This window comes from Chiloscyllium plagiosum, chromosome 19, assembly GCF_004010195.1.
Source record: "Chiloscyllium plagiosum isolate BGI_BamShark_2017 chromosome 19, ASM401019v2, whole genome shotgun sequence".
NCBI classification, from domain to species: domain Eukaryota; kingdom Metazoa; phylum Chordata; class Chondrichthyes; order Orectolobiformes; family Hemiscylliidae; genus Chiloscyllium; species Chiloscyllium plagiosum.
Window position 1 is genome coordinate 29943148 of NC_057728.1, and position 11738 is coordinate 29954885.

An 11738-nucleotide genomic window follows, 5' to 3' on the forward strand; every position below is an offset into this window, starting at 1 on the left:
AATTCAGAACAGAAATGCGGAGACGTTTCTTCAGCCAGAGAGTGGTGGGCCTGTGGAATTCATTGCCGCGGAGTGCAGTGGAGGCCGGGACGCTAAATGTCTTCAAGGCAGAGATTGATAAATTCTTGATGTCACAAGGAATTAAGGGCTACGGGGAAATTGCGGGTAAGTGGAGTTGAAATGCCTATCAGCCATGATTAAATGGCGGAGTCGACTCGATGGGCCGAATGGCCTTACGTCCACTCCTATGTCTTATGGTCTTACTAAAAGAGCTAAATCTTATAGCTGACTGAAATCCAACTAAGGGTGCTGTATGGGGGAAGGGGAAGTATAAACAGTACGTGGTAACTTTTTGTTCATGTAGAAATGGGAAGAAATTGACCCTTGTTAGGTCTATTTTGGCAAAGTATTTGGTTTGCAGTTTCCCATGCTCATTTCCTTTAAGGAGTGTGCCAGCTGCCAAATTCTAAAGTCAATGACTGCCAAATGCCCCTGTCCTGTCCTGGATCTTTCCATCTGTTTTAAGAACTCAATCTGGGCCTCTCTGGTATTATCAGGAAGTTCTGCTACTGCGGTTCACTCCCAGTTTCGTTCTACTCTTCACCCACTACTGCTATGATCGGATTCACCTTGATGTTGACTTCAGGACGCAATTTGCAGATTAAAAAGCAGATTGCTTTGGTAATAGTAATAAAAACCTCAATACATTACTTGGTGCAAAGCTATTGAAAAATATGGCTGCATTAGAAATTGGTAACTAAACTTAATGATTCTGTATATTGTCCCTTTGCACCTGTTTCCCAACCGTAAATAACAATCCAATAAATAGAATGTGTGTAGCAGTAGTAGTGCCCTGATTTATCACGCATATTGTATACTAGCATTGCATTTTGTCAGTGCCTAGCTTGTACTCAGTTTTGTCATGTTGTGTTTTGCTGATTGTTATCTTTGGGAATTTCTTTTCCTCTGTTTCAAAGTAAAATTGGTAAGCCATGATAAAGACTACATTGGTGTCTGAAGGAATTGCACAAAAACAGGCCTTTTGGCCTAAAAGGTCTATGCCAGTATATATCCTCCAAGCCAGATTCCTCCAGCCTTACTTCATCTCACCTTATCAATATGTTCTTTTATTTTCTTATGCATATACTTATCTAGTTTTTCCTTAAATATATTTATGGTACGCAACTTAATTGCTCCGATCTGGTATAAAAGCAGAAATATCTGGCAGTACTCAGCAAGTCCGACAGCTTTTAAAAGAAATGTTTCAGGTCAATGAACCAGAACTGGCAGTACAAGAGAATAATTAAGAAGTTAAGTAAATACAGAGTGCGTAGAGAAAGAACAAGAATGAAGGTCTGTAATTGAGCGGATGGCAGGGGAGATTAAATTAAGGTTATGTGAGATGGTAATGGAATAATCGAAGAAACAAAAAAAAAAGAGTAGCAGAATCGCCACCAAGCAGCTATGTCTGAAAAATTAAAGGCAGAGGTTATGATCAAAATTGTTGAACCTCAGAGTTGAAAAATCTCTAAAATGCTACCATCTGGCAGCAAGTTCAAAGCACTGTCTTTCATTGCTTAGAGACAGAAAAAGTGGGACATTTGACAAAACAAGTTGTCTCGGCAGGATATATTGTTTTCAAAACTGTGAAATGACTTGTTTGCCTGCTCCTCTGTTGTATAACATATAAGAAAATGAACACTTCAGTTATTAGTGATTGAGCTAACGGAGGACAGTTTACATCAACATTTGTTCGCCAGAACATTCAGTACATTCCCATATGATTTGTGTAATTCCAGTACAGAATTGTGTAAACAAGAACCTATGTTTAGAAATAAACTGTAACAGACTTGGAGACTGGAACATGACATTGTTATGCTGGCACACATACAAGCTAACTCCAGTGTTCTCATGTTTGGGTTAAAGTTGGGTGTTATTTGAGGGGTAAGAAAATGTTTGTAGTCCATAATACTGTAACTAAAAATTAGCTGCCAATGCACGAGACGTATTAGTTCATAGTTTTGTCTGTGTTTTACATCCTGTTCTATTCCAGTCCTATAAATAAATTACATTTTATGATTTGCTACTGAGTTCAGTTTTAGTTCTGACATTTTCCACAGGCAGCTGGCCTCAAGGATATGAAGGATAGTACTTCAAAGATGATCTCCCAGGTGATGGTCCGAATCTTTGGAGGCATGGCAATCACTGTCGCATTGTTATTCATTTCCTGCTACTTTGTCCCACTACCAAGTTATGAATTTCAAGGTCTTCCAATGCCAGCCTCAGAACTGTAAAGAGATGTTCCTTTAAACTCTGTTCTCATAGCTTACTTGCCCCCAGTCAGCACTATGTGCCTTTTTTTGCAGCACTAGCTGCTGTATTCTGGTTCATATTGCCCCAGGTTTTGGGGCATTTACATAGTTTTTCAGTGTTTTTGTGTATGAGTGAACAGGAGAATGTGTTTGTGTGTAGGGAGGTAGGTTTGGTTAAGTAGTCTTTTTTTTTTTGTCTGCTATTTCCTGGGCAACTTTCCAGGTAAGCAAGTTGAAGACATCCAAACTATCTGGAGAGTTCTAGTGACTAGGGGAAATTGCCTCTCAAAGTTCAAACTTCCTGGGTAACTCCTGCAACTTAAATGCATTGGGACTTGTGGCATATTGGCACATAGATTGGGTCATTGCTTCTGTCTCCAACTCTCTAGAAATTGGAAGATCTGGGTTAATGTAGCAATACCCGATACAGTCGTTAATGCAGAACTTGTGGTAATCTTGCTTTTGGCTCATAAGCTAATTATGCCCACATCTCTGTTGTCTCGTCATTATGTATCTTAAATTGTCCAAAACCTAAGCTCTAATGTGCCCTGCCTAAACCTCTCCACTGCTTAGCATTATAGTTCTTATTAGTGCACCATCTCCTAGTGTGACAGAAATATTTGCACTGGTGATGTGAATGATGTAGATTGACACTAGATTTTTGAAAAGTATTATTAACATATCAGAAGGTATGTATAAAATTGAGGAATGTTACTGAGTATGAGACTAGTGCTCTGTGAAGTTAGATGTTTTTGGGATATCCTCTAAGGCAACATGTATAAGCTGGTTTATTAACTTGCTTGTGGAATTAACCTTTATTTTGTTAGGGAGCAGTTGTTTGTGGAGAATGTAGACGTAGCATGGATAGAGAATTGGCTAATGGGCAGGCAACGGCAAGTAGAGTTCATTTTCAGGTTGGCAATCCGTGACCAGTCGGTGCTGGGACCACAACTGTTTAGAATATATATTTCTACAGGAAGGAAATGAAAGCACTGTAGCCAAATTTGCAGACAACACAATTAGGTGGAAATGCAAGTTGAGAGAGATATTGATAAGTCAGTGGGCAAAAAGTTGGCAAATGTGAAGTTATCAGTTTTGAAATGGAGAAAAACTGCAAAATGCTGGGACACAAAGGGATTTGAGAGGTACTTGTGCACAAATGACAAAGCTAGCACATAGATGCAGCAGGTAATTAGGATGGTGCATGTTGCCCTTATTTCAAGGTGGTTGGAGTATGAGTCATATAGACAAAGGCTAAACAAGTTGGGACTCTACTCACTGGGAGAATGGGAGGTGTTAACTGACCTCTGAAATGGCCCATTGAAACATATGGGATTCTTAAGGGGCTTGATAGGGAATTGCTGAGAGGATATTTCCCCTCGTGGCAGAATTCAGGACCTGAGGGCATAATCTCAGAATAAAGGGGTGCCAGTTTAAGACTGAGGATAGGAGGAATTTCTTCTTTCAGATAGTTGGGAGTCTTTGGAGCTCCTGTCGCTGAGACCTGTGTGGGGAGGATCCGCTAATAGTTAAGGCTAAGACAGAGAAAGTTTGGATCAGCCATGATCCTATTGAATGGCAGAGCACACTCAAGGGGCTGAATGGCCTATTCTTGTTCCTCTTTTTTTTTCACATTTTATGCAGAGCCATTTTTCCTTTATGGTAGAATCTAGGACCAGGCTGCATAATCTCAGGGTAAAGGGTCACCCATTTAAGACTCGGATTTTTTTTCTGAGGGTAGTCAGTCTGTGAGATTCTGAATAACCCAGCCTCAACAGCATACTGTTAGAAAGTATATTTAAGGCTTACATTGACAGATTTTTAACTAGGTAGGGAATCAAACATTGTGGAAAATATAGGAAAGTGGAGATGAGGATTATCAAATCAACTCTGACCTTATTGAATGGTACAGCAGACTTGATGGGCTGAATGGCCTACTTCTACTCCTACTCCTACATTTTATGGACTTGTCACTGAACTAGAAATCAAAAACACCCAGACTAATGTTGTTAGGACATGGATTCAAATCTTACTACTGCAGCAGGTGAAATTTACATTGAATTAATAAATCTGGAATATAAAGAGTTTCAATATTGGTGACCCTGACCATTACCACCATTTTTTGTGAAAACCATCTGGTTCACTAAGGACTAAAACCCTATAGAGCAAGTAATCTGCTGCCCTTGCTACTTCTGTACTGTGTGTGGTTCAGTACCTACAGCAGTGTTAACTGCCCTTTGAAATGGCCCAACAAACCATTAATTGAAATACAGATAGGCAACAAATGCTGACCTTGACTGTGATGCCCACATCCTTTAAAACGACAAAGGGGAAAAAAAAACTTTCAATTATAGAAGATACTTAGAGGTGTAGTCAGATATCAGACATTATAAATTTGGCCAATAAGAAAATAAAAGCTGGTCACAATTAATCACATTATTGGAAATGAATGTAAATATTCTGTTGCATGTTATGACCAGGAAAATCTGAAGATAGTTTGTTGTGGCATAAAACTTGAATGTCAAGCCTCATGTGCTTCAATTTACGATCATCTTTGATAGATATTTTCTTCAGCTTTAAGCCTTACAATCTTTGCACTACATCAGGTTGGTGGTTTTGTGTTGAATTTTATTGCTAAATAATGAAGTACAACTTGATCAGTGTTAAAGGCAATTATAGGTACAGTAAATATCAATATTTTGCCTTAACCTGTAATATTTTATTAATTGAACAGTTTTCCTACAAATGTAGCTTCTCTCAGTCATCCACTTTATTAATACTCTTATTCTGTTACAGATGGATCTGTCCGTTGTTGCCTTATACAGTGTTATGCAAGAGCGACAGAAAAGATATGCCAAGTATGCTGAACAAATACAGAAAGTTAATGAGATGTCTGCAATACTCCGGCGTATACAGATGGGCATAGATCAAACTATTCCGCTAATGGAGAAACTTAATAACTTATTGCCAGAGAATGAAAGACTTGAACCTTTCAGCATGAGAGCTGACAAAGATGTAAAGTATCAGTAGACTATAAGCTCCACCTTCTATCCTTCATTAGATATGTAAATAGTCACCACCCAATCTGCAGTTTGGATATTAAGTCAGTGAAGTGTCACCTGTTTCCAGGTATATTGAGCATTTTGTTGTAATGTGCTCTTCTGGCCCTCTTCCAAAATGCTCTTGATTAAGTGTACCAGCTAACACCATTATGAACCTTTTTCACCCAGTTTTGGTGGAAGGAGTTACTTATTAATGAAGAGACTGCTGAAGTTATTTGTAGAGATTTGAGGTCAAATACCTGCACCAATTTGCACTACTACAAAGCAGTCAGCACCATGGTAGCCACTACTAAATTTTGAATTAATGCATGCAAATAGGACACAATACTAATACCTTGATTTGAAGACTTCGCTTATTAATTAAACTGTTTGTTGGTGTCCTGTAGCATTCTTACATGGCTAAATGTGCCTTGTGTACATGTTTGAAGCATCTCAAGACAACATGGTGGTTTTCCTCTTTAATATGTAAAGATATCTGTTGTGCTTGGTAGAAAATATGTTGAGCTTGGCACTTGAATAAATGAATAATTAATTAGTAATAGGGATAGTGGGTTGCAAGCCTTCATGCAATTGGCCAGGGCTCTTGTGGCATTGTGGTAGTCTCCCTATCTCTGAGCCAGGAGACCTGAGTTCAAGTCCCAGTTGCTTCACAGTTATGTAATGATAACCTGGTCAACCTGTTCAGGATGTTATCATATAACTGGTGATACTATACTGGAGTATTTTCATTATCACTAAGCCTAATCATTGGCCTCTATAGATAGAAAGTTTGGGAAGATTTATTCTCATGTTCTTTAAAGTAGATCATTGACTAGTTTGTATAGTAGTCCAATAATGCTGAAAAGTGACTCCTGGACCCTTGTCAAATAGTTGAACATAGAAATGAGGATATAACGTAATGGAAGATATGGAGCCAAGGAAAACTAATTTAAGGCATTTTTATAGATGTAAATTCAATCACAATTTTCCTTTTGGTAACTTCCGACTAATATTTATCATAGCTCCATACTAAAGTTTTTTTAAAATTCTAAAGCTTGAAGTTTGAGTAAAGCTGGTAACAGAAGCAGGCTCTGAACGTGTATGAAGCTGCAGAGTAGTGCAAACAATATTATGTTGCATGTGGCAAAGAGTTTAATGATTAATATTTAATTTTAGTTCTAGTTCCACGATCAGCAACAAAGAACATAAATTGGACACTTTCTTTTGTTGGAGGCAAGTAAAAAAGTAGGTTCACAGATAAGATTCTTCAGCTCAGATTGAAAATGAACAAGTAATGGGGAAACATAACTTTGCTGGTACAAGATCGAGTTTCTACACAACTCTGAAGGGATAATGTACAGATAAGAATTTGAAAAGCAAAGGGAAAAGAAATGCTGTTACTACAAAAGTGCACCAGTATTGTGGATTTACAAATTAACCTATTGAGTTTCATTTTAGCTTGCAAGATCCATAATCTTCTCTCCAGCCATTATATTTGACTAGTTGACCATAAAAGGAATTGGTGAGCAATTTCCTACTTGTAAATTACAACTTTACTTCATGCTTTTATTGGCTTTGATAGCTCATTTTACCAGTGTTGATGTAGAAGTATTTTCATTTCTATGTACAGTATATTTTGTGCATTGTATTTATATTCTCAAATATTTAAAAAAATCTGGTATAAGTTTTCTCCTCGTGTCACACTTTTTTAACGAGTGTAAATCAATTAGCTAATCATGACAATTGTTCTAACTCTGCTCACCATATACTACGTGCTTGGGTACTCCCTTGGATATAATTACTGTGACATTTGGGGAGGTTGTGCTGCTGTGGAATTTTTTGTAAAGAGGAATCTGAGTTGTGAAATAAATCCAGATAATGTTAGAAATACATAGGCAGCCAATTGGCATAAGATGAGAGGAAGAGCAATTTGCTACAATTTAGGTGTTTACTTTTTGACCTATGTATTTTTCAGCACATCCCAATGGTGGTACAATACTATGGAGGCCAAATATTAGAAATCACCTTTTCCCTCTGATCAGAGTAAGTTACTTTCAGGTCACCCTGAAAACATGAGTAGAACATAGATATACTGAAGTCAATTGCATCTGGAGAGAGAGAGAGAGACAGACAGACAGACAGACAGTCAGTTACTGCTTTAGGTTGGTTACCTTACAATATTTCCAGAAGTTGTCTACATGCGCACTGTAGTTTTTTGTGGGAGAATGAGGTAGGATTTACTATCAGGCACTTAAAGCAGGCTATGAACTTGACACAATGTTTAAATTACACTTGTATGTAACAGGTACCATCTCAGATTTTATTTCAAAATATGCTCCTCATTTCACCTCTGAGAAGAACATTTTTGTCAGTTATCCATCAACACTTCATACATTACACATTTGAACAAAATAGCTCCATCATGCAGACATGTTGTACCATCCTGAACAAATTTTCAGCATATCTCAATCACAGAACTTCCACACAAGTGTGCTTTAACCTGCAACTCATGTACTCTGCATAGCATCCACATTTTTTCATTTACACCTCTACATGTTTTTGATTCGGTCCTCATTTTTACAGCCATACACAGATGTTTTCTCAGTGCTAATTAGCAGTCCACATTAGCAATTCAAACCTAGCCAAAAAACTGGAAATCTCATCTGTATCAAGTAATACCTGAGATTTGATTTACTGAATACCTACATACAGTATAAGCATTAAAATTCTGAGGTATTTGCTCTAAGCAGCACTGGCACATTACCTATCCATAAATTCAAATCAAGATAGTTACACCATTTATTTACGATGCAAAGAAGTTTGCATCAAATAAGCTATGATTACACCAGATATCCAGATTTTGCCAGCTTGTCTGGAATTTTTAAAAAATCTCCATGGAACTTGGCTCAGTCTTCAGAGGCAAAGTGCATTATTGGACAATTACATAACGCTAACTGGGATTTTTTTCAAATGCATACAAAAGCCTGACAATTATGCATAATTACCTTGATTAGATACTTATGTTGAATTAATTGAACAGTCATGATTGGTAGGACTTGAACAACAATATTCTAAATTATTGAAGTCCCTGGCTGAAGCTGTGAAGTGCAGTTTTGAAGAAACTGTCTGTGAATTATAACTTGGTCAAATTACCAGAGTGCATGTTAGCATTTCTTCAGGAAACTTCAATAATCTCCATGCTGCCAGAAAAGCTAGACTGACTTCCAATTTTCCCTAGGTCCTCCCGGGACCTACTTTCATTCATGCCTTCCTCGAATTCCATTTGACAGCTGCGGCGTTTGTATTGTTTTTCATACGGGCTTTCCTCATGCCAGCTGCGCCTGGAATCTCGGCGGTCACAGTGTTTTTCACGCCGACGCACTGTCCCTGCCTGATCACAGCCTGATGATAGCTGACTACAGCTAAATGCTGAATAGGCTGTGGTACCCCCAAACAATGTAGAACCTGACAAAAAACGAGGAGATTGTCCAGCCAATGTTTCTGTTGCAATGTACCAGGTGTTAGCCAATGATGCAGTTGATGTTTGAGGTGAGAGTATGTCTGAATGCCATCCTTTAAGCCCCATTCCTACTGCAGATGTTGCCAAATGCTGTTGGCTGCTAGAAAGACCTAGTAGGAAATTTGTTCTGTAATTATCCTCCATGCTACCACTTCTATGCAAGGGGTACAAGAGTGTTCTAGGCATTGTATTTGTGCTTGCTGCTGTTTGCGCTGAAGAAATAGCTGCACTTTTTGGTGATTCCTGTTCCCATATGGTTTGTGGCTGTTTCTTATTTACCTCCATCACAATAGGTGTAGTGTGTTCTGAAAGCTGCTCCACTTCTTTCTGAGCTGTTGAGAAAAAACATAAGTGGCCCGTTTCACCCGCATTTGATTCCTTTAAAGGATCACAACTGTCTTCTGCAGAAGCAGCAATTGGTGTAGAACTAGCACCTCCACTGCTACTGGGATATGAAACAGACTTTATGTCCAAAGAAAATGAGCGTTTTAATCGATTGTTGTCCTCTAACCTGTCCAAGGACAGGTTAAGTCCATTGAGTCCTTGAGCCAGAAAACGTTCTTCTTCCAGATTGGAAACAGTGGATTCCATAAGTGCAGATAAAGGTGTATTAGGTGCAGTCAGATTCTGATCCATAATCTCTGAGGTAGTGGATGTAAAGGCTTGGTTTTCTGTTACTGTATCAAAGTGGCCACTTTCCTGTGTCATCCTCTGTTCCCCAGGTCTCTCTAACTGCAGGAATTTTAGTTTGGTAATGGTTCCTGTTTGTCCAGTCTGAGTTTTCAACTTCTTCTCAAAATCCAGCAGTTGGCCAAGAAAGTTAAAGTTAGGTGAGATGGTTGGTCTCTTCTCTTTGACAAATCTTAAAAACAAAAGCAAATTTCTTTGTAAAAGAGATGTAGATTCTGAAAACTACTTTAGAAAAAATAGGTTTAGCTGCTTAATTTGCTTATTAGGTCAGGAAAAAAAATTAAAACTTTTGTGGTCAAACTGTATCGAGCTTAAATCCTCCTTCACTGTTAATAACCACTGTGGAAAAGAATGTACTGACCATGATGAAGGATACCACTTCAAATTATATTTGTGATTTGCGAGATAAGAAGATATAGACCCATTAAGCAGGTCCTTCACCCCACAACCCCCCAGAGAAAGTTATTCTTTAGAGAAATAAAATGAAGAATGTTCCTTCCTCACTTATATAAGTTCAGCTTTTGATTGATAGGAAACAAGATGCAAAATGAGTCTCACTATTTACAGACTGTTATTAAATCAAATGTAATGCTGTTGAAGAGAATCAATGAGCCTGCTCATTTTTCAAGGAAGAGAACCTGCTTACATTACAGACCCTGGCCTCGACATGACTATGTAAGCGGTTAGCTCGTAGCAATTTAGGAGTAGGCTACTTTAACCAACACTTTCACCAATTATTGGATGAATGAATTGCTACATTCTTTGCTCCATATATCTTTTAATACCTTTGATAGATTTCTGTTACCCAATCCAAGGTTTAAAAGTGGCAGTCAGCCCACCACTGGCAACCATTTCCAAGAGTTCCGAATTGCTACAATTCTTTTGGTAAAGAAGTATTTCCTAACTTTGCTCCAGAAAGGTGTGACTCTTAACATTTAGGTTATGTCACCTAGTTCTAGATCCTGCAGCAGTGGATGTAGTGTCTCTATTCTATCAGTTGCCTTGATATTCTCAAATATAATCAATACCTCCTTAAATTTTACAAATTCCAGAGACTAGTACCCCAAGTATTATTTTGCTGCATGGGAGCAACAGGAATCTCTAACCTCATATCTAGATATAAAAGGTCGGCATTTCATTTGTTTTACTGGTTACTGTTTATAAATTGTCGAAGAACATGGTGCTGGAAAAGCACAGCCAGTCAGTCAGCATCCGAGGAACAGGAGGATTGACTTTAAGTGCAAGTTCTTCATTCCTGATGAAGGGCTTATGTTCAAAACATCAATCCTCCTGCTCTTGACGTGCTGCCTGACCGGCTGTGCTTTTCCAGCACCACACTCGTCGACTCTGATCTCCAGCATCCGCAGTCCTGACTTTTTCCTATTCTTTATAATTGTCCATCACAATTTAATAATTCATGTAAGTGGGCTTGTAAGATTCTTGAACCTCCAATTCCGTTTACCGTCACTTTTTAGATCTTCTAAAGATCTAATTCAATTCTTAATTGGTCCTCAATGCCGACAGCTTTATTTGATATTTGATTAAAGTCTTCAAGTCCATATAAATAACAACCATAGACATACCCAATGAATACTGTTGAACATTTTGAATAATGTGGCTGTAAGTAGTATACAGGGGATTTAGTAAAGGGAGGTCATGCCTGACAAACCTGTTGGAATTTTTTAAAGAAGTAACAAGTAGGTTAGACCAGGGAAACCCAGTGGATGTGGTCTATCTAGACTTTCAAAAGGTCTTTGATAAGGTGCCACACGGGAAGCTGCTGAGCAAGGTGATGGCCCATGGTGTTCGAGGTGAGCTACTGGGATGGATTGAGGATTGGCTATCTAACAGAAGGCAGAGAGTTGGGATAAAAGGTTCTTTTTCAGAATGGCAGCCGGTGACGAGCGGTGTCCCGCAGGGTTCGGTGCTGGGGCCACAGCTGTTCGCATTATATATTAATGATTGGGATGAGGGAACCGGGGGCACTCTAGCGAAGTTTGCCGATGATACGAAGTTAGGTGGACAGGCAGGTAGTACTGAGGAAGTGGGGAGGCTACAGAAGGATCTAGACAGGTTGGGAGAGTGGCCCAGGAAATGGCTGATGGAATTTAACGTGAGCAAGTGCGAGGTCTTGCACTTTGGCAAAAAGAATAAAAACATAGACTACTTTCTAAA

The 11738-nt window shown here is 38.7% G+C and overlaps 2 protein-coding genes across 6 annotated transcripts in view; one reads left to right on the top strand and one right to left on the bottom strand.

Annotated features, from left to right (window-relative positions):
• Nucleotides 1–5898, top strand: part of borcs5 (BLOC-1 related complex subunit 5) — an 89362-nt gene extending 83464 nt beyond the window's left edge. For all 3 annotated transcript variants that reach the window (XM_043709463.1, XM_043709462.1, XM_043709461.1), the window contains one exon: nucleotides 5109–5898. In XM_043709463.1, the coding sequence (XP_043565398.1) occupies nucleotides 5109–5342 (234 nt within the window). In that variant the 3' untranslated portion in view covers nucleotides 5343–5898. The remainder of the gene's footprint in view (nucleotides 1–5108) is intronic.
• A 1752-nt stretch (nucleotides 5899–7650) lies between these two features.
• dusp16 (dual specificity phosphatase 16) overlaps nucleotides 7651–11738 on the bottom strand; it is a 97359-nt gene continuing 93271 nt past the window's right edge. For all 3 annotated transcript variants that reach the window (XM_043709457.1, XM_043709459.1, XM_043709458.1), the window contains exon 7: nucleotides 7651–9735. In XM_043709457.1, coding sequence (XP_043565392.1) covers nucleotides 8529–9735 — 1207 coding nt within the window. In that variant the 3' untranslated portion in view covers nucleotides 7651–8528. The remainder of the gene's footprint in view (nucleotides 9736–11738) is intronic.